We start from the raw sequence: 23,384 nt of genomic DNA on the forward strand, positions 1-23,384 counted from the left end.
AAAAAAAAAACTTTTTAAACAGCAAAAACTTTTCTATATTTTAATGCACAAATCAAATCTGCTAAGTTTGTAACTATGACAACCACAGAAAAATACACTAAAAGAAATCATAGAAATCAAACCTGATAAACAGAAAATCTCTATTTGGTCACAACTTTCACACTTTGAACAAAAAACTACATTTACACAGAAAAAAAATCAGCTGATAAATGTGAGAAATGTAAAAGTGAATAAAAATCAAATCTGCTCAGGATCACAAAGAAACCAGCTTCTGTCTGTTTTTATTGATTTCAACTGTGAATTAGATTTTGAAATGAAGAGATTTAGACAATCGACATATTCAAAACTAAAAGAAAAAAGATTCATAAATACAACAGTTTAGCGATCGATTAACAGGAATTGAAATTGATTTTATCTTCATCAATATTTAATGTAAATATATGAAAGTTGACGCGCATCCAAAAACACATTTCGACTGTAGCGTCTCGATTTTTGTTAAATATGATTTTTTTTTCATTTGACATGTTTTAATGTTTGAAGTCTGACAAAAAAGCAACCAGCATCAGAAATATGAATTAATATCAAACACTTGAACTTCCTGTCTAAGAGATTCAATTATTAAAAATAAACTTTTTTTTTTTTTTAGATTTTTTTCCTGTAACTTTTATGTGAGCATGTCTCTTTATGTATTCGGTTTGTTGTATCATACCCAATAAATATACTCTGAATAACATCCTACATGCAATACTTAATTATTAATTTTAATAATGAAGTTTGAAATAAATTACAATGACCTGTGATTAATGCATTCAGTGTTTACGTGAACATCCTGCTGATTTTATTTTTCCCAGATTCAACGATTTAACAATAATTAGTTTAAAAAGAATATTAATAAAGGACTAAACTTTAATATGTTATCTTATAATTTCGAGCTAGTATGAAAGATTAAAAACACATTTTCACGTCACCTCCCATGTTAACCTCTGTTAGCATCCTCTTTTGAAATTCCTCAGTGCTGTCATCCTTCAGTCATCATCCTCTCAACCTTCACTGGCTTCCTCCTCCTCTTCCTCAAAGCAGGCAGGAAATGGAGACTTTGGTGGTGGCGTAGGGGACGGTGTCTGGCCAAAACACATGAGGATGGGTTGTTATGAGTGAGAAGTCTGATTACCAACAGGACGAAAAACATACACTTAGTAAATATTACAGTGAAGAGTGTTCCTGTTAGAAGTTATTAATGAAAAAACCTGAAAACAACTAATAACAGGTGATTATAATAAAGATGATTCAAAGAAGAGATCACTAATCAGTAAACCCAAAAGTATTCATTTAGTTAACTTTATTTTTTATTCACTTTAAATCCAAACAGAAAATTCAAAAACGTCTCCACACAGTTTAAAATGAGAACATTTCTGATGATCTCGTCATCATTAAGTTCACACTTTACTTCAGCAAAGCTCTCATATTTTAGACTTTTGTGTAATTTTAAAGTAAAAAGGTGAGAATCTGGCGCTGAAACTCACCTCTGTCCTGCAGTGAGCTGATGTACGCTTCAATGAACTCTTTCTCTCCACTATCCTTCACCTCTTCTGCCTCCCTCTGCTCCCTCCACCTCCTCACACCCTCTTTCTTCTTCTCCTCTTTCTTCTCCTTCTCTTTGCTCGCAGGGTTGTCGTAGAGGCGAATGAACCTGAAGAAGAGCAGAGACAAACATTAAAAAAGTTCTGACCCCTCTGAGCTGACTCACTTCAGGCTGCTCCTCTTCGTGAAACACCGCTGACCGTGACCTTTTGTGGCCCTCTGTGGGTCTTATGAGTCACCAAATTAATGATGAAGGCCAGTGGAAATCAAATTTACCTCTTCCAGCAGACTTACTGCTGTAAATACAAAAGGTCTGAGAATGGATCCCTGTGGAACACCTGCACTGACTTTAAGGAGCCCTGAAACATTTCTGAGGTTCTCTCTGAGCACAGCTTTTCCACCTGAATGCTGTAGTCTGCTGAAGCAGCTGTTCTGATAGTAACCTTATCTGACTCCAGATGTAGTTTTAATCCACCATTGACACTCAAGATTTTTGTTAAGCAGGACAAGTTCAAGATGGTTCGGTAATCATTAGGGATTAAGGTTACCACCTTTATGTAATGGGAACATCTGTGCAGCCTTCAAGAAATTTGGAATTTTACCCTATTTATCACTGCGCCAGTTGTTTTCAATTCAATTCAATTCAATTCAATTCAATTTTATTTATATAGCGCCAAATCACAACAAAAGTCGCCTCAAGGCGCTTCATAGATACAGAGAAAAACCCAACAATCATATGACCCCCTATGAGCAAGCACTTTGGCGACAGTGGGAAGGAAAAACTCCCTTTTAACAGGAAGAAACCTCCGGCAGAACCAGGCTCAGGGAGGGGCGGGGCCATCTGCTGCGACCGGTTGGGGTGAGAGAAGGAAGACAGGATAAAAGACATGCTGTGGAAGAGAGACAGAGGTTAATAACAGATATGATTCAATGCAGAGAGGTCTGTTAATACATAGTGAGTGAGAAAGGTGACTGGAAAGGAAAAACTCAATGCATCATGGGAATCCCCCGGCAGCCTACGTCTATTGCAGCATAACTAAGGGAGGATTCAGGGTCACCTGGTCCAGCCCTAACTATATGCTTTAGCAAAAAGGAAAGTTTTAAGCCTAATCTTAAAAGTAGAGATAGTTTCTGTCTCCCGAATCCAAACTGGAAGCTGGTTCCACAGAAGAGGGGCCTGAAAACTGAAGGCTCTGCCTCCCATTCTACTTTTAAATACTCTAGGAACAACAAGTAGGCCTGCAGAGCGAGAGCGAAGTGCTCTAATAGGGTGATATGGTACTACAAGGTCATTAAGATAAGATGGGGCCTGATTATTTAAGACCTTGTATGTGAGGAGCAGGATTTTGAATTCAATTCTGGACTTAACAGGAAGCCAATGAAGGGAAGCCAAAACAGGAGAAATATGCTCTCTCCTTCTAGTCCCTGTCAGGACTCTTGCTGCAGCATTTTGGATTAGCTGAAGGCTTTTCAGTGAGTTTTTTGGACATCCTAATAATAATGAATTACAGTCGTCCAGCCTGGAAGTAATAAATGCATGAACTAGTTTTTCAGCGTCACTCTGAGACAGGATATTTCTAATTTTAGAGATGTTGCGCAAATGGAAGAAAGCAGTCTTACATATTTGTTTAATATGTGCGTTGAAGGACATGTCCTGGTCAAACATGACTCCAAGGTTCCTCACAGCGTTACTGGAGGCCAAGGTAATGCCATCCAGAGTATGAATCTGGTTAGATACCATATTTCTAAGATTTTCAGGGCCGAGTACAATAACCTCAGTTTGATCTGAATTAAGAAGCACAAAGTTAGCGGCCATCCAGGTCTTTATGTCTTTAAGACATTCCTGCAGTTTAACTAATTGGTGTGTGTTATCTGGCTTCATGGACAGATAGAGCTGGGTGTCATCTGCATAGCAGTGTAAATGTATGCTATGTCTTCTAATGATGCTGCCTAAGGGAAGCATGTATAATGTAAACAGAATTGGTCCTAGCACTGAACCCTGTGGAACTCCATAATTAACCTCAGTGTGTGAAGAGGACTCTCCATTTACATGCACAAATTGGAGTCTATTAGATAGATATGATACAAACCACTGCAGTGCAGTACCTGTAATACCTACAGCATGTTCTAATCGCTCTAATAGGATATTATGGTCGACAGTATCGAACGCTGCACTGAGGTCTAGCAGGACAAGCACAGAGATGAGTCCACTGTCAGAGGCCATAAGAAGATCATTTGTAACCTTCACTAAAGCTGTTTCTGTGCTGTGATGAGCTCTGAAACCTGACTGAAACTCTTCAAATAAACCATTCCTCTGCAGATGATCTGTTAGCTGTTTGACAACTACTCTTTCAAGGATTTTTGATATGAAAGGAAGGTTGGAGATTGGCCTATAATTAGCTAAGACTGCTGGGTCTAGAGATGCTTTTTGAGTAAAGGTTTAACTACAGCCAGCTTGAAGGCCTGTGGTACATAGCTGATTATTAGAGATAGGTTGATCATATTTAAGATCGAAGAATTAATTAATGGCAGGACTTCTTTGAGCAGTTTTGTAGGAATGGGGTCTAAAAGACACGTTGATGGTTTGGAGGAAGTAATTATTGAAGTTAACTCAGAAAGATCAATTGGAGAAAAAGAGTCTAACTTAACATCAATGGTACTAAGAGTAGCTGTAGATAATATTACATCTGTGGGATGATTACTGGTAATTTTTCTCTAATGATAAAAATTTTATTTGTGAAGAAGTTCATGAAGTCATTACTAGTTGACGTTAAAGGGATGGTTGGCTCAACAGAGCTCTGACTCTTTGTCAGCCTGGCTACAGTGCTGAAGAGAAACCTGGGGTTGTTCTTATTTTCTTCAATCAGTGACGAATAGTAAGATGTTCTGGCTTTGCGGAGGGCTTTCTTATAAAGCAACAAACTATTTCTCCAGGTTAAATGATGATCTTCTAAATTTGTGACACGCCATTTCCTCTCCAGCTTACGAGTCATCTGCTTTAGGCTACGTGTTTGAGAATTATACCACGGAGTCAGGTACTTCTGATTAGAGACCTTAGTTTTCACTGGAGCTACAGTATCCAGAGTCGTACGTAGTGAGGAGGTGAAATTATTAACAAGATAATCAACCTCTGTTGGGGTAGCGTTCAGATAGCTGCTCTGCTCTGTGTTGGTACAGGGCATTGAAGATGATAACAGTGGGTGGATTATATTCTTAAACTTAGTTACAGCGCTTTCAGAAAGACATCTACTTTGATAAAATCTACTCTCCACCGCTGTGTAATCAATTATTGTAAATGTAAATGTTATCAGGAAATGATCAGACAGGAGAGGGTTTTCAGGAAACACTGTTAAATGTTCAGTTTCTATGCTATATGTTAAAACAAGATCTAGAGTGTGATGTTTTCTGACCAGGAAAAAAGATTTCTTGGCTTTATAAACAAACCATTTAATAACACAAATCAGATGTAGCGTGAAACTGAGGAGCTGGTGTGGAGGTGGGTTGCAAAGTGGTCTGCAGAGGCTGCAGCAGCTATAAGCTGGTTAAAGCTGCTGTGTGACATTTGCCACCTGGATGCGTGCTGGGTGGAAGTCTGTGCAGGTGTGGTCTGTGTACTTGATTTCGGGGTTGTTGCAGAGTTTAGTTGGGATGCAGGTGAGCTCGTCGCCGCTGACAACGATCATCGCCAGCGTGGTGATGTTGGCGAGACAGTGAGGGAGGTAATTGAAGTTGTTCTTGTGGATGAACAGGGTGACGAGCTGCTCCAGCCTGCAGAGACAAACATGAGCATTCAGACCTCAGGACGCTGACCCCTCCCCCGAAACACTCAAGAAGAGCTGCTGTCACAGCTGAAGCCCAGGTGATCTGCCTGGTGATCCACCTGGAAATAGTGACGACATCATCAGTCACCTGTCCATGTCCTGCGGCAGGTCGGTCATGCAGTTGTTGCTGAGGTCCAGCAGCTGCAGGCTCGTCATCCTCAAAGCGCAGATGGGGATCGAGACAAACCTGTTCTCCGCGATGTCCAGGTGGACCAGCTGCTTCAGGCTGCTCAGCTACAGAGAGACGACACACAGTGACATCATCAGCACAATGTCCAGCAGGGGGCGACGTCTCTGGTTTAAGAAGAACTGATTGGATGGAGTTCTATGAGCCTCTTGCTAACTTGACCTGAGGTCTACCTTACAATATAAAGCACCTTGAGGTGACTGTTGTTGTGATTTGGGGCTGTATAAATAAAGCTGAATTGAACTGAACTTGACCTCTGAACACCATCCTGATGGTCCTGAAGGACAGTTCAACATTTTTGGGGGGCAATAGTAAATTTGACCCCTGGTGGCACTTCAGGTGTTCACTTTAATCCCATGCTCAGTTCTGCAGAGTGTCAACCTCCGGGCCTCAAGAATGGAACAATAACCAACCCTGCAGTTCCCCTAATTTCCCACCTGAGGAACCAACAGTGAGTTTGTCCCTCAGGTGCTGCCCAAACAGAAACCGGCCAACGCCTACAAACTCTGACGATTCATCTTTCTCTCCTTTGATTAATCTGGACAAAGGAAACCAGCAGAGACGCCACGACGCTGCTCATCTCTTCCTTTAGTTTCAACTACTGAAAAAGAAAATAACTTTTCTTGAAGTACAAAATCTTACTAACTGTTTAACTTCTACCAAATGGTGGAGCCTTAAAAGCACCTAAACAGGCAAACAACATAGTTCATCATCTTAAAGTTTTTGTGACACTGAGCTGCTGTCAGGGACTGATGATGGATGTACAGCTTGACCCTCTCACCTCAAACGGCAGCTCGGACAGGTTGTGGTTTCCCGCGAGCTCGAGTCTCTCCAGTTTCTCACAGTTCCCAAGCTCCGGAGGAACTCGGGACAGTCGGTTGTAGCTGACGTACAGCTCCCTCAGCACCGTCAGTTTACCTTAGAATACAGACGGAGGAATTATTTTGGTATCGTTTCCCATCCTCTCAGGTCATTCAGACTCGGTTTGTGTATGACTCACCAATCTCGGGCGGCAGCTCAGTGATGGCGTTTTTGGGGATGTCCAGAACAGTGAGCTGGGTAAACAGAGCCAGGTAGTCAGGCAGTTGGCGGATCCTCGTTCTCCTCACGTGCCACTCTTTCAGGTAGGTCATCCACTGCAGCTCGCGGGGAAAATCCTGCAAATGATTTTTCTTATTCACTCTGGTTTCCTGAGAGAAAGCAAACTACAACACGTTTAAACCACAAACTTTTAACCAACTTACCATCCAGCGTTCTCCCTCCAGCTGGAAGCTCAGTTTGACCTCATCGGGATCCTGCTGGACTTCCTGACACTGCTGCTGGTCTGACTCTAACAGGTATACAACAACGTCAGCAGCAACTACAGCAGAGTTTACTGTAAATTCATGTATTTAAATAAACTGAACGTGAAGAAACATCTGATAGGACACATTAGCTGGCGTTAAAATACGGCCTGGCTATAGTTTTGTGTAGTAACAATTTTGTACCACCAGATGGCGCATTGAGTCAGTGTAACATGCACCCGAAAACATTTGAAAGAAGCTCAAAAACTTTTTACATAATGACATTTTAAAAGGTCCTCTCAGAAAACGATGAAGCCCAACCTTCATCCCTTAAACTCTTCCTAAGATGACTAAAATTAGCAAAACTAAACTTAACTCTGTTATTAAACAGTCCAGTGGTGGCTGATTTTGTAGTTGCATACAGTTTTCCATCTGGTGACTGTATCTGATGATTTTATGTCTGTTTTGGTGCCGTACGCCTGCCAGGACGCTGGACGACTCGTGCATGCCTGTCCGCTGTGTTTACCCGTGCACAGCTGAATGTCTGTCAGCGTCGACCTCTCCAGGTAATGATGCAGCAGGTTGAGCTCGGAGGTCTTCAGGGTCTTACAGTAGATGCGATACTGCCACTCCTGGTCGATCCTGCGCACACAGAAATGTTAACCAAGTGTGAGCAGTGCCACGCTGATGTCAGATCAGATTTCAGCTGCGTGGATGTTCCCGTTTATCCTCCAAACTTCTGACCTTTCTGCCGTCTGCAGGCCAGACTTCACTACGCTGCGTTATAAATAGTGCGCTGTGTGTTCACGCGGCTGAAATCGGCCATGACTCTCACACTTTATGAGCAACAACAGTCAGCTGGGTCTGACTCAGTCAAGTTCAAATGCTTTATTTACTTAACACAGACCATGGATTGGATTTCTCAGATTTAACGAGGTAAATATTCATTAAATGTATTAACAAAAAAACACAGTGTATGAAGCAACTCTGTGGAGCTTTTTAGCCTCTTTTAGCTCAGAGTTTTGGTTTAATTTCCGGTCTGCTCACACATTCAGAGACAAGCTGTTCAACACAGAGCAGTGATGCAGAAATAGGACTTAACATCATCAGGCCTAATTAAACAATTAAGATTAAACATATTAGACTCTTACAGATCTACTGAAGGAAACGTGCCTGCAGCTAAACCTTGCTGGTACGTGTTGCCATGTCGATGAGCCCGAGGAACCTGAGCTCGTTCCTCTGATCTGGACAGCTTCACATGAGCCGCTCACTGCAGCTCCTTTCACTAAAGTCAGAACTTCGCTATGACACCGCAGGCCTGTTTGTTCATGTACATGAGCTGTCACACACGACACAGAGACCTGGAATTTGAACTCGGATTGAGCTTCTCTAAACCTGACGATCTGCTATCAGAGCTGAAACCCAACCACCAATGAAGCTAACGTACCTGTGAGGGGTAAAATAACTTCATTCAGATTCTGTCACCTTTAAAACTTGGATTAACACCCATGTCCAGAGCATGAATCAGTGGATTAAAATAATATTATATTTTATGAAGCTGCAGTGGTACTGTGTGGCATCTGTGCAGAGGATTACTGAATTGGAGACTCGGCTTCGCACCCTTCATTCACCCGTAGCTAGCCAGGCCCCTGTAGCTGGTGCAGCCGAAGATAGCGTAGGCCCCGCTAGCTGTTCCCTGGCAGACCCCAAGCAGCTGGGGAAAGAGGGCGGCTGGGTGACGGTGAGGAGGAAGCATAGTCTTAAACAGAAGCCCCAGGTACACCACCAACCCGTTCATGTGTCTAACCGTTTTTCCCCACTCGGCGACACACCCGCCGGGGGTCAAACTCTGGTAATTGGTGATTCTGTTCTCAGACATGTGAAGCTAGAGACACCGGCAACCATAGTCAATTGTCTTCCAGGGGCCAGAGCAGGCGACATTGAAGGAAATTTAAAACTGCTGGCTAAGGGTAAACGTAAATACAGTAAAATCATAATTCACGTCGGCAGTAATGACACCCGGTTACGACAATCGGAGGTCACTAAAATCAATATTGAATCGATGTGGAACTTTGCTAAAACAATGTGGGACTCTGTAGTTTTCTCTGGTCCCCTCCCCAATCAGACCAGGAGTGACATGTTTAGCCGCATGTTCTCCTCAAATTGCTGGCTGTCTGAGTGGTGTCCCAGAAACGATGTGGGCTTCATAGATAATTGGCAAACCTTCTGGAGGAAACCTGGTCTTGTTAGGAGAGATGGCATCCATCCCACTTTGGATGGAGCAGCTCTCATTTCTAGAAATATGGACACATTTATTAAACCCCCCAAAATATGACTATCCAGAGTTGGGACCAGGAAGCAGAGTTGCAGTCTTACACGCCTCTCTGCAGCTTCTCTCCTCCTGCTACCCCCCAAAAACCCATCTCCACAGAGACTGTGTCAGCTCCCAAAAAGACAAAAAACAAACTAAAAACCAGCAACAAACAACTTAAACATAAACAATCACAAAGAAAGAACAATACAGTATCCACATCTGAACCAAAGAGTAAAACAGTGAACAGCTCCAGTGCCCCCCGCGACCCTGAAAAGGATAAGCGGAAGCGAATGGATGGATGGATAGATAACAATGTTAGCCTTTTCTGCAGCTAGAGGGCATATATGGTATCACTCTTTGCTGGAAGCAGTGCTTAAACAATGGAAAAAACACAAACATCGTCCAAAAACCTCTCATGTTTAGCTGTTTTCCACTTTTTCCTTGGTCATTTTAACCTTTTTGGCCAGGGTGAAGGGAGTATCTGCCATCAAACAAGAAGACAGCCGCATGTAACTACGACGGTGTTTGCTAGTTCACCTTACATGCATTAATGTAATAACGTGGTTAGCCTACTCAACATAAATTACACATGAAGTAAGTAAGTAAACTTTATTTATATAGCACCTTTCACAGACATATGTCACAAAGTGCTTTACAAGGTAAAAACATAATACAGTCATAAAATACACCATGAAAACCCTGGTCTAATTAAAAGCTTTTTGAAATAAAAATGTCTTTAGCTGCTTTTTGAAGGTCTCCACTGAGTCCAAACCCTGTAGAAATAAGGGAAGTGCATTCCACAATCTGGGTGCAACAGCTTGGAAAGATCGGTCCCCTCGGGTTTTAAAACGAGTGTGGGGGACCACTAAAAGGTTTTGGTTTGGTGACCTCAGGTTATGAGTGGAGGTATGTGTATAAATCAGATCAGCAATGTAGGGGGGTGGGCTGTCTCTGTAATGCTCTAAAAGTTAAAACTAGAATTTTAAAATGGAACCTGAATCTGATTAGTAGCCAGTGCAGCGACTTTAAAACAGGGGTCATATGAGCACCCTTGTTCGAGCGGGTCAGTAGCCTCGCTGCAGAGTTTTGAACAACCTGTAGGCGGGCTAGCCCTTTCATGTTTAGACAAGTAAACCGGCTGTTACAGTAGTCAAGTCTTGTAGAGATAAAAGCATGTATTATCATCTCGAGTTCACTTGTTGACACGATGGATCTAAGTTTAGAAATAAACAACATTAAGCTACTGACCCAGAGAAGAACGGCTGCTGCTGCATCATCATCCGTCATCATTTCTGCTACACTGGCAGGGCTAGGGGCCAGGACTCTCCTCTTCGGGTTTTTGGGGGATGTTGCTAACTCCGGGTCCGATAACAGGCACCACACCCGCAGTAGATGTGCTCGGTGTGAGGTCTCGCAGCAAGCTATCAAATACGGTGCATTTCTCGGCTTTTAAAAAAACGCTATGCGTCGCCAGGTGTTTCATCAGATTCGAGGTGTTACCTCCTTTGCACAGTATCACAGTATCAGCTTAAAGCACTTGTTGCAGGCTGCTGAGTTTGCATCTTTTGCTGTGAAGTACAGCCAGACTTTTGACCGCTTCGCCTTGGGCATTTTTAATCTGTAGCTCTGCTCTAAAAGAACCTACGTACCTGGGCCCGCCTACTATCCTTGGAAAAGTAAAATGATTGGCTAGAATCCAAAGTGTATCACATCTCAGGAAAAAAAAGCACCGAAATGAAGCACCGAAATAAAGCACCGAAATGTGCGCTGCTTTTCGGTCTGGTTACTACCGTTTATGTCAGAACCGGTGCCATTATGGCACCGGATACCGGTACCCATCCCTACCCCCGAGTCATTCTAAGTACCAGAAACCTCGAAGCACAGGCCGAGGGGGCGGTGTGGCAGCAATTTTTCACACCAGCCTATTAATCAACCAAAGACCCAGACAGACTTTTAATTCATTTGAAAGCCTGATGCTTAGCCTCGTCCACCCCAGCTGTAAAACTCAGAAACCAGTCTTACTTGTTATCATCTATCGTCCACCTGGGCCTTACACAGAGTTTCTGTCTGATTTCTCAGACTTTTTATCTGATTTAGTTCTCAGCTCAGATAAAATAACTATTGTGGGTGATTTTAACATCCATGTAGATGCTAAAAATGACAGCCTCAACATGGCATTTAATCTGTTATTAGACTCAATTGGCTTCTTTCAAAATGTTAAAGAACCCACCCACCACTTTAATCACACTCTAGATCTTGTTTTAACATATGGCATAGAAACTGAACATTTAACAGTGTTTCCTGAAAACCCTCTCCTGTCTGATCATTTCCTGATAACATTTACATTTACAATAATTGATTACACAGCAGTGGAGAGTAGACTTTATCACAGTAGATGTCTTTCTGAAAGCTCTGTAACTAAGTTTAAGAATATAATCCACCCACTGTTATCATCTTCAATGCCCTGTACCAACACAGAGCAGAGCAGCTATCTGAACGCTGCTCCAACAGAGGTCGATTATCTTGTTAATAATTTTACCTCCTCACTACGTACGACTCTGGATACTGTAGCTCCTGTGAAAACTAAGGTCTCAAATCAGAAGTACCTGACTCCGTGGTATAATTCTCAAACACGTAGCCTAAAGCAGATGACTCGTAAGCTGGAGAGGAAATGGCGTGTCACAAATTTAGAAGATCATCATTTAACCTGGAGAAATAGTTTGTTGCTTTATAAGAAAGCCCTCCGCAAAGCCAGAACATCTTACTATTCGTCACTGATTGAAGAAAATAAGAACAACCCCAGGTTTCTCTTCAGCACTGTAGCCAGGCTGATACACAGTCAGAGCTCTGTTGAGCCAACCATCCCTTTAACGTTAACTAGTAATGACTTCATGAACTTCTTCACAAATAAAATTTTAATCATTAGAGAAAAAAATACCAATAATCATCCCACAGATGTAATATTATCTACAGCTACTCTTAGTACCATTGATGTTAAGTTAGACTCTTTTTCTCCAATTGATCTTTCTGAGTTAACTTCAATAATTACTTCCTCCAAACCATCAACGTGTCTTTTAGACCCCATTCCTACAAAACTGCTCAAAGAAGTCCTGCCATTAATTAATGTTTCAATCTTAAATATGCCTCAACACCGGCTCTCCACAAGGCTGTGTACTGAGTCCCCTACTGTACACTCTGTACACACATGACTGTGTTAGTACCCACCCAGACAACACAGTCATCAAGTTTGCAGATGATACCACCATGGTGGGGCTCATCTCAGGGGGAGATGAGACTGCGTACAGAGCTGAAGTTCAGAGGCTGTCAGATTGGTGTGTAGATAACAACCTGGACCTCAATACCACCAAGACAAAAGAACTGGTAGTTGACTTCAGAAGGAGGAAGTCCGAGCTGCAGCCTGTCAGCATCAACGGGGAGTGCGTGGAAAGGGTCTCCAGTTTCAAGTTTCTGGGTGTGCACATAGACACAGACCTCCAATGGAGCTCTAACACCTCTGTGGTCTTAAAGAAGGCCCAACAGCGTCTCCACTTTCTGAGAATCCTCAGAAAAATGGACCTGAAGAAGGAGCTGCTGACCGTCTTCTACCGCTGCTCCGTTGAAAGTGTGCTGACATATTGCATCGGTGTGTGGTTCTCCAGCTGCACCACAGCACAGAGAAAGGCACTCCAGAGGGTCATCAATATGGCCCAAAAAAATCATTGGACATCCTCTTCCCTCCCTGAAGGACCTGTACAGCACTCTCTGTCTCAAGAGGGCACGCAGCATCCTCCGGGACTGCACACACCCAGGACACCGGGTGTTTAAGCTGCTGCCGTCTGGCAGGAGGTTCAGGCTGCTGAGGTCCCAAACAACCAGACTCAAGGACAGCTTTTACAACAGGGCAACAGCCCTGATCAATGCTAACAGCTGACCTGACTGGCTACCTCCCTGGACTTTTTTAGGGGGGAGGTAACAATGTTTAAAACAATAACAATAATAATATTTATATTTATAACAAGGTGCAATAATAATTAATGTGCAATAATAACAGTGTGCAATACACATACACTTCTTCTTCTTTTTTTATACTAAGTTAATATACTGTGTTGTGTTGTTTGTGTTGCGTTGTGATGTGTCATATCGTGTCGTGTTGTGTTATATGTAGTGCCGACGTAGGACAGTTTTCCAATTTCATTGTACTACTGTACTATGTATGACTGTGCAATGACAATAAAGAGTTATCTTATCTTATATCTTATGATCAACCTATCTCTAATAATTGGCTATGTACCACAGGCCTTCAAGCTGGCTGTAGTTAAACCTTTACTCAAAAAGCATCTCTAGACCCAGCAGTCTTAGCTAATTATAGGCCAATCTCCAACCTTCCTTTATATCAAACATCCTTGAAAGAGTAGTTGTCAAACAGCTAACAGATCATCTGCAGAGGAATGGCTTATTGAAGAGTTTCAGTCAGGTTTCAGAGCTCATCACAGCACAGAAACAGCTTTAGTGAAGGTTACAAATGATCTTCTTATGGCCTCTGACAGTGGACTCATCTCTGTGCTTGTCCTGCTAGACCTCAGTGCAGCGTTCGATACTGTCGACCATAATATCCTATTATAGAGCGATTAGAACATGCTGTAGGTATTACAGGTACTGTGCTGCAGTGGTTTGTATCATATCTATCTAATAGACTCCAGTTTGTGCATGTAAATGGAGAGTCCTCTTCACACACTGAGGTTAATTATGGAGTTCCACAGGGTTCAGTGCTAGGACCAATTCTGTTTACATTATACATGCTTCCCTTAGGCAGCATCATTAGAAGACATAGCATACATTTACACTGCTATGCAGATGACACCCAGCTCTATCTGTCCATGAAGCCAGATAACACACACCAATGAGTTAAACTGCAGGAATGTCTTAAAGACATAAAGACCTGGATGGCCGCTAACTTTCTGCTTCTTAATTCAGATCAAACTGAGGTTATTGTACTTGGCCCTGAAAAGCTTAGAAATATGGTATCTAAGCAGATTCTTACTCTGGATGGCATTACCTTGGCCTCCAGTAACGCTGTGAGGAACCTTGGAGTCATTTTTGACCAGGACATGTCCTTCAACGCACATATTAAACAAATATGTAAGACTGCGTTCTTCCATTTGTGCAACACCTCTAAAGTTAGAAATATCCTGTCTCAGAGTGACGCTGAAAAACTAGTTCATGCATTTATTACTTCCAGGCTGGACGACTGTAATTCATTATTATCAGGAAGTCCTAAAAACTCCCTGAAAAGCCTTCAGCTAATCCAAAATGCTGCAGCAAGAGTCCTGACAGGGACTAGAAAGAGAGAGCAGATTTCTCCTGTTTTGGCTTCCTGTTAAATCCAGAATTCAAAATCCTGCTCCTCACATACAAGGTCTTAAATAATCAGGCCCCATCTTATCTTAATGACCTTGTAGTACCATATCACCCTATTAGAGCACTTCGCTCTCACACTGCAGGCTTACTTGTTGTTCCTAGAGTATTTAAAAGTAGAATGGGAGGCAAAGCCTTCAGTTTTCAGGCCCCTCTTCTGTGGAACCAGCTTCCAGTTTGGATTCAGGAGACAGACACTATCTCTACTTTTAAGATTAGGCTTCAAACTTTCCTTTTTGCTAAAGCATATAGTTAGGGCTGGACCAGGTGACCCTGAATCCTCCCGTAATTATGCTGCAATAGACGTAGGCTCCCGGGGATTCCCATGATGCATTGAGTTTTTCCTTTCCAGTCACCTTTCTCACTCACTATGTGTTAACAGACCTCTCTGCATTGAATCATATCTGTTATTAATCTCTGTCTCTCTTCCACAGCATGTCTTTTATCCTGTCTTCCTTCTCTCACCCCAACTGGTCGCAGCAGATGGCCGCCCCTCCCTGAGCCTGGTTCTGCCGGAGGTTTCTTCCTGTTAAAAGGGAGTTTTTCCTTCCCACTGTCGCCAAAGTGCTTGCTCATAGGGGGTCATATGATTGTTGGGTTTTTCTCTGTATCTATGAAGCGTCTTGAGGCGACTTTTGTTGTGATTTGGTGCTATATAAATAAAATTGAATTGAATTGAATTGGTTCGGTTGAGCAGAGTTTGATTCACAACAGGCTACAAAATCCAACGCTATCATGACATCATCACCTGGAAATCCTGGAATATTTGGATGAAAACACTTATGGGACTCAAAGGTGCTGATGTCAGCTTGAACAAAGGCGGGACCTCCACCAGAACGGCACCGCTGGAGATGCTTGCTGCTCGATATGTTACCGTAGCGTTAGAAGATCAAAGTCTGAGGAAGTCTAACTCTGCTGGCGGAGCTCTGGAGATGGTGAAAAACCAAACTGCACTTCACAAACCTCCAGACTGGGTCCTGACACAGACTCTCAGTAAAGAGCCCGTCATGAACATTAATGAATGACAGTTATGTTTTGACCTGATCGGAGAGTTCTGTCTCGTTTATTGCAGCTGTTTGTGAGCCGGTCGTGGCCCAGAACAAACAGCACACCTGACACCTGGCCGGTTTAAGGCGGGCAGGCAGACTTAAAACTACAAATGCGGGCCAAATGTTCTTCATCAGCTCTGTGGGTTTTTGCGTCTTACCTGGCGAGGGCGCTCTGTTCGATCCTCTCCTTCTCCTTCTTCTGCCTCTCTCTGTGCTTCTTCACTCGGACCTCCCACATCCCTCTGATCAGAGAGAGATCATAGACCGGGACGTCCAGCTTCCTCTCCGGACCCATCTCTGCTGCTGAGGAGGAGGAAGAGACCAGGATCATTATCTGAACATATCCGGCTTCAAGTTTAAACAGATTTACCCAGAAAAATTTTCTGTAAAAACCTAAAGCTGACTAATGAGCCACGTTTTCTTCTTTGCCTCTTCCTTCAGCTCATCTCTACGCTGATATCAACATCTGAAAGGTTAAAGAACATCTTTAAAAAAGGAAGCTGAACATCGCGGGAAAATGAAGTCTAGAGCATTTACAGAAACTCTCAAACAGGACCCGGCAGTTTAAATATAGACTCTGAAGTAAAACTACCCCGAGTACATCCACACTGCGCTCTTTGTCTGGAGCTCAAGGGTCACGTCTGTTTCTTCTTTGTTAAAAATGATCAGCTATCATTCAACCATGAAAGCTGCAATAAAGTTGTAAACCAGTCTGATCTTTAAATATAAAAGTACTGATGTTTATGAAACGACGCCATCCCGACGACAGAGGAGGGAAAATTCTAGAAAGACATCAACAAGTCTGAAAGATGTAAAAAAAAAAAAACAAAAAAAAAACTGAACCGTTTTTGAGGGAATTTACCTTTTTTAAGTTTAAACGCTCAGTTTGTACTGAACCACCTGAAACCTTTAAACAAAGTGAGACAGGAATGGTTCAGTCTGAGAGACAAAGGGCTCTCCTCCACATGTTCACCACCTCAGAGCTGCTGGTCTGAGTGAAGACACTTCCTGTTCCTGTGTGGATCGTACCGTCTGTAAACGCAGAGTAGCCGAGGCTGAGAAACTAACGTGCTCTTACCTAAGAGTCCTGCTCCAGACCGGCTGTCCGCTCGGTGACCAGCTTGTTTACTGACACACACACACACAAACACAGCTGTGATCTGATCGTGTGTGTGACTCAACAAGCTATTTTTACCAGCTGAGATATGACTCTTGCTGTGTCACATGACACTTATACATGAGTATTTATGTTTATGTTCATTATAAGCATAAAACCTGCAGTTCCTCTAACGTCCAGCAGAGGCAGCAGAAAGAAACAAACTCTTTGGTCTGTAGATAAACTGGTTAAACTGTATTGAGGCTTAAAGTTTGCATCATTGGGGGCGTGGCCTCTTTGACTGACAGGTGGTAGCTCTCTGCTCAGCTTCACCTGAACTGGACCATGTTTGTGCTGTTACTAATAACACGTCTGCTGTGAGGTCGCTGTACTAACATACCGTCCAACAAGGCGACAGCTTTACTGAGTCAAATTTGAGGATTTTGATTGGATGCTACTGAACACTGATCAGGAAGTATCTGTGTGAGGTCATCATCTCAGCATGTGAACTTTTTAATCTGACAGTGAAAATGTAGTAAAGGAGGGTTCAAACGAAGGGGAATGTAAGTATACCGTAACAAAAGTAAAACTCTGGCAGATAATTCTGCTTTACTAAGAGAGGAGCTGAAGGTAAAACATGTTGTGGCTCACAGGGTGAAAAAGCAACACTGACAGAAATGTGAAATGATAAAAAAAAGATGTATTCACGCAGTGCCTTTCAATTCAATTCAATTTTATTTATATAGTGCCAAATCACAACAGCAGTCGCCTCAAGGCGCTTTATATTGTACAGTAGATCGTACAATAATACATACAGAGAAAAACCCAACAATCATATGAGCCCCTATGAGCAGCACTTTGGCGACAGTTGGAAGGAAAAACTCCCTTTTAACAGGAAGAAACCTCCGGCAGAACCAGGCTCAGGGAGGGCGGGGCCATCTGCTGTGATTGGTTGGGGTGAGAGAAGGAAGACGGGATAAAGACTAGGGATGGTACCAGTATCCGGTGCCATTATGGCACCGGTTATGGCATAAACGGTAGTAACCAGACCGAAAAGCAGCACACATTTCGGTGCTTTTTTTCCCCCTGAGATGTGATACACTTTGGATTCTAGCCAATCATTTTACCTTTGCAAGCGAGTAGGCGGGCCCACGTACGTACGTTCTTTTAGAGCAGAGCTACAGATTAAAAATGCCCAAGGCGAAGCGGGCAAATTCTGGCTGTACTTCACAGCAAAAGATGCAAACTCAGCAGCCTGCAACAAGTGCTTTAAGCTGATACCGTGCAAAGGAGGCAACAGCTCAAATCTGATGAAACACCTGGCGACGCATAGCGTTTTTTTAAAAGCCGAGAAATGCACCGTATTTGATAGCTTGCTGCGAGACCTCACACCGTGCACATCTACTGCGGGTGTGTTGCCTGTTATCGGACCCGGAGTTAGCAACATCCCCCAAAAATCCGAAGAGGAGAGTCCTGGCCCCTAGCCCTGCCAGTGTAGCAGAAATGATGATGATGGCAGCAGCATCCGTTCTTCTCTGGGTCAGTAGCTTAATGTTGTTCATGTGTAATTTACGTTGAGTAGGCTAACCACGTTATTACATTAATGCACGTAAGGTGAACTAGCAAACACCGTTGTAGTTACATGCGGCTGTCTTCTTGTTTGATGGCAGATACTCCCTTCACCCTGGCCAAAAAGGCTAAAATGACCAAAGAAAAAGTGGAAAACAGTTAAACATGAGAGGTTTTTGGACAAAGTTTGTGTTTTTTCCATTGTTTAAGCACTGCTTCCAGCCAAGAGTGATACCATATATGCCCCATAGCTGCAGAAAAGGCTAACATTGTTATCTTTTTACAAAAAAACAGCTAAACATGAGAGGTTTTTGGACCAATTTTGTGTTCTCCATTCTTTAAGCACCGGCACCGTTTCAAAAGTACCGGTTTGGTACTGGTATCGGATAAAACCTAAACGATACCCATCCCTAATAAAGACATGCTGTGGAAGATGGACAGAGATTAATAACAGATATGATTCAACGCAGAGAGGTCTGTTAACACATAGTGAGTGAGAAAGGTGACTGGAAAGGAAAAACTCAATGCATCATGGGAATCCCCGGCAGCCTACGTCTATTGCAGCATAACTAAGGGAGGATTCAGGGTCACCTGGTCCAGCCCTAACTATATGCTTTAGCAAAAAGGAAAGTTTGAAGCCTAATCTTAAAAGTAGAGATAGTGTCTGTCTCCTGAATCCAAACTGGAAGCTGGTTCCACAGAAGAGGGGCCTGAAAACTGAAGGCTCTGCCTCCCATTCTACTTTTAAATACTCTAGGAACAACCAGTAGGCCTGCAGAGCGAGAGCGAAGTGCTCTAATAGGGTGATATGGTACTACAAGGTCATTAAGATAAGATGGGGCCTGATTATTTAAGACCTTGTATGTGAGGAGCAGGATTTTGAATTCTGGATTTAACAGGAAGCCAATGAAGGAAAGCCAAAACAGGAGAAATCTGCTCTCTCTTTCTAGTCCCTGTCAGGACTCTTGCTGCAGCATTTTGGATTAACTGAAGGCTTTTCAGGGAGTTTTTAGGACTTCCTGATAATAATGAATTACAGTCGTCCAGCCTGGAAGTAATAAATGCATGAACTAGTTTTTCAGCGTCACTCTGAGACAGGATATTTCTAACTTTAGAGATGTTGCACAAATGGAAGAAAGCAGTCTTACATATTTGTTTAATATGTGCGTTGAAGGACATGTCCTGGTCAAAAATGACTCCAAGGTTCCTCACAGCGTTACTGGAGGCCAAGGTAATGCCATCCAGAGTAAGAATCTGCTTAGATACCATATTTCTAAGCTTTTCAGGGCCGAGTACAATAACCTCAGTTTGATCTGAATTAAGAAGCAGAAAGTTAGCGGCCATCCAGGTCTTTATGTCTTTAAGACATTCCTGCAGTTTAACTCATTGGTGTGTGTTATCTGGCTTCATGGACAGATAGAGCTGGGTGTCATCTGCATAGCAGTGTAAATGTATGCTATGTCTTCTAATGATGCTGCCTAAGGGAAGCATGTATAATGTAAACAGAATCGGTCCTAGCACTGAACCCTGTGGAACTCCATAATTAACCTCAGTGTGTGAAGAGGACTCTCCATTTACATGCACAAACTGGAGTCTATTAGATAGATATGATACAAACCACTGCAGCACAGTACCTGTAACACCTACAGCATGTTCTAATCGCTCTAATAGGATATTATGGTCGACAGTATCGAACGCTGCACTGAGGTCTAGCAGGACAAGCACAGAGATGAGTCCACTGTCAGAGGCCATAAGAAGATCATTTGTAACCTTCACTAAAGCTGTTTCTGTGCTGTGATGAGCTCTGAAACCTGACTGAAACTCTTCAAATAAACCATTCCTCTGCAGATGATCTGTTAGCTGTTTGACAACTACTCTTTCAAGGATGTTTGATATAAAGGAAGGTTGGAGATTGGCCTATAATTAGCTAAGACTGCTGGGTCTAGAGATGCTTTTTGAGTAAAGGTTTAACTACAGCCAGCTTGAAGGCCTGTGGTACATAGCTGATTATTAGAGATAGGTTGATCATATTTAAGATTGAAGAATTAATTAATGGCAGGACTTGTTTGAGCAGTTTTGTAGGAATGGGGTCTAAAAGACACGTTGATGGTTTGGAGGAAGTAATTATTGAAGTTAACTCAGAAAGATCAATTGGAGAAAAAGAGTCTAAATGAATATCAATGGTACTAAGAGTAGCTGTAGATCAGGGGTGTCAAACTCAATTGCATAGGGGGCCAAAACTCAAGGCACACTTTAGGTCGAGGGCCAAACAAGATAAACATTTTTTGAACACACTAAAACAATGTTTTTTAAAGATAAATATGAATAAAAACAGACAGGAATATTATTCCAGAATAAATAAACTTAAAAAAATAAACTTTAACTTTAAACATTTTGCTCTCCATAAAAATATATCCTGTCAAAATTATGCAAGTTAGAAATAAGAACATGCAGCCAAAACCCCAGAAAAAATAAATGAAAGCATATACAAGGTTGGAGCCGCATGTAGACGGAGCAAAGTGCGCCGACTTTGTTCAACATTACTTGGCAACAGGGAAAGTGAGGCAGGTTGCACTGGTGCATTTGTGACAGCTTCACTTGAAACGCCTTCACCGCATCATACATGTCCATGAACTGACAGGTTTCCTTGCTGAGCTCAAAAACTCTATTGAGACCTTTTCCCCAACTCAGCCAACGGACCTCTGTATGATGAGGAATGTCGGCAAACTCTGAATCTATTTCCCACATAAAAGACTGAAATTGACGGTGATTTAAACCTTTAGCTCAGATAAAATGTACGGTCTGCGTTACGGTGATCTTTACATGCTCCATTTTTAGGACTTTACTACACAGCCTTTCCTGGTGTGTGATGCAGTGATATGCTGTTAACTCACGGTACAGTTCTCCTCCTGCATCTTTACTAGATCTTACATCCCGCACAACACCAGCGCTCCATCTGTTGTCCCAGGGCAGTTTCATGTTGGTTACACTTTGAAATACGTTTTCAAAAATGTCTTTTCCTGTCGTTGTCCCGTGCATCGATTTCATTTCCAATATTTACACTCCACGGATGAAGATGGCCAGCTGTGCAATGTCCATCATGTCTGTACTTTCATCCACAGCAAGAGAGTATGCAATGAAGTTTTTGCTTCTTTCACACAACTGTGTTCTTAAATCAGTGGCCATCTCACAAACCTGATCAGCAATCGTGTTTCTGCTCAGGCTCACATTTGCTAAAATCCGTGTTTTGTCTGGACACAAGACGTCGCACAGCTTCATCATGCAGCTCTTCAGAAACTCTCCCTCGGTAAATAGCCGGGGCTGATTTGGCTGTCTCCTCTGCTACAATAAAACTTGCTTTCACAACAGCTTCACTTTGTGATTTTGCTCTGATGAAAATCATCTGCTGAAATGTCAGATTCTATTCAATTCAATTCAATTTTATTTGTATAGCGCCAAATCACAACAGCAGTCGCCTCAAGGCGCTTTATATTGTACAAAGATTCTTCTTTAGCTCTTCTACCTTCTGTAGTTTCTGCATTTCGGTTTTTCAGCTTATCCTGACGTTTTGTCTCGTAGTGCCGTCTTAAATTAAATCCCTTAATTACAGCCACATTAGCTCCACAAATAAGACACACGGGTTTACCAGCAATGTTTGAAAACACATATTCAGCCTCCCGCCGCCGGTGCTGAAAGGCTCTGTTTTCAGAATCAACTTTTCTCTTCGCACAGGAATGTTCCCAGTTAGCCTAGCGTTCGGCAAGGAGGCTGCAGCGCTGCATTATGGGATCTGTAGTTTGTGTGTTATTAGCGCCTCATATCGCCGGGCCATGCATAACAATAATAATAAATCTATATAAAATGATCTCGCGGGCCGGATATAAGTGTACGCCGGGCCGGATGTGGCCCGCAGGCCTTGACTTTGACACATGTGCTCTAGCTTCACGTGTCTGACAACAGAATCACCAATTACCAGAGTTTGACCCCCAGCGGGTGTGTCGCCAAGTGGGGAAAAACGGTTAGCCACATGAACAGGTTGGTGGTGTACCTGGGGCTTCTGTTTAGGATTATGCTTTACAAAACCTTGTTATAAATCTCTTATTTACTATTTACAGCATCAACAATGTACAAAAGAATATGGCGTTATTTTGTGCCACTATTCTGAGCGCACATAAAAAAAAGAAATTGCAGGTCCAAGTTTTGCATTTGAGGAGAAATTTATTTTAAGCGAAGAAAAGCTAAATGTGAGTGAACAAAATTCATTGCTGCGTGCAAAAAATGTATTTCAGTGTTTGCTATTATCCACACACACACACACACAACAGCAGCCCCTCTCGCTCAGTTTTTGCATTTGCGCTCGCTCGCAATGTGTTGCTCACGCTCTCAACATTTCTGCCCGTGTGCGTTCAACTCTTTCTGTACACCGTTATATTTGTGCCACAAAACCAGCCAATCACAGACTTGGATGCAAAAAATCTGATTGACACAGCACCATTCTCGCATGAAAATATCTTAAAAGTTTATTTTGTGACCCAGAAAGAGTAATATTTCAAACTCCGCCACTCTGTGTTCCTCCTCCACTGCCGCGTTTGAGTTTTGGACGAAATTGTTTCTGGGATATTGCATTTCGTCATTTCGAGCTGATTGGAGACCAAAATAGCCAATCAGATGTTTTTGCATCCAAGTCTGTGATTGGCTTGTTTTGTGGCACGAATATAACGGTGTAGAGAAAGAGTTGAACGCACACGGGCAGAAATGTTGAGAGCACGAACAACACATTGCGAGCGAGCGCAAATGCAAAAACTGAGCGAGAGGGGCTGCTGTTGTGTGTGTGTGGATAATAGCAAACACTGAAATACAGTTTTTGCACGCAGCAATGAAGTTTGTTCACTCAAATTCAGCTTTTCTTCGCTCAAAATAAATTTCTCCTCAAAATGCAAAACTTGCACCTGCAAGTTTTTTTTTTACGTGCGCTCAGAATAGTGGCACAAAAATAACGCCATAAGAGAACACTATATTTACACAAGAAGAAGAAATGCACTTGTAAAAATGAGGCAAAAGAGGAAAAA

General features: G+C 42.5%; 1 protein-coding gene across 4 annotated transcripts; it reads right to left on the reverse strand.

Moving 5' to 3' along the window:
* Nucleotides 1-505: 505 nt before the first annotated feature.
* lrrc2 (leucine rich repeat containing 2) lies at nt 506-22,083 on the reverse strand. Of its 4 annotated transcripts, none has more exons than XM_084945203.1 (10): nt 21,210-22,083; nt 15,809-15,950; nt 7,399-7,514; nt 6,834-6,919; nt 6,590-6,746; nt 6,371-6,507; nt 5,491-5,636; nt 5,197-5,349; nt 1,524-1,690; nt 506-1,121 (listed from the first exon to the last, which is right to left on the reverse strand). In XM_084945203.1, exons 1-10 carry the CDS (start codon nt 21,361-21,363, stop codon nt 1,072-1,074), a joined length of 1,308 nt encoding a protein of 435 aa, XP_084801329.1. In that variant the 5' UTR covers nt 21,364-22,083; the 3' UTR covers nt 506-1,071. The 4 variants fall into 4 exon arrangements, with proteins under 4 accessions (XP_084801329.1, XP_084801328.1, XP_084801330.1 ...); XM_084945202.1 differs by having other exon boundaries at nt 15,809-15,953; XM_084945204.1 differs by lacking the exon at nt 21,210-22,083 and adding an exon at nt 16,729-19,494 and having other exon boundaries at nt 15,809-15,953.
* Nucleotides 22,084-23,384: the final 1,301 nt, after the last annotated feature.

The sequence above is a fragment of the Perissodus microlepis genome, chromosome 12 (genome assembly GCF_051167445.1).
Source record: "Perissodus microlepis isolate ML-2025 ecotype Zambia chromosome 12, ASM5116744v1, whole genome shotgun sequence".
Classification (NCBI taxonomy): domain Eukaryota; kingdom Metazoa; phylum Chordata; class Actinopteri; order Cichliformes; family Cichlidae; genus Perissodus; species Perissodus microlepis.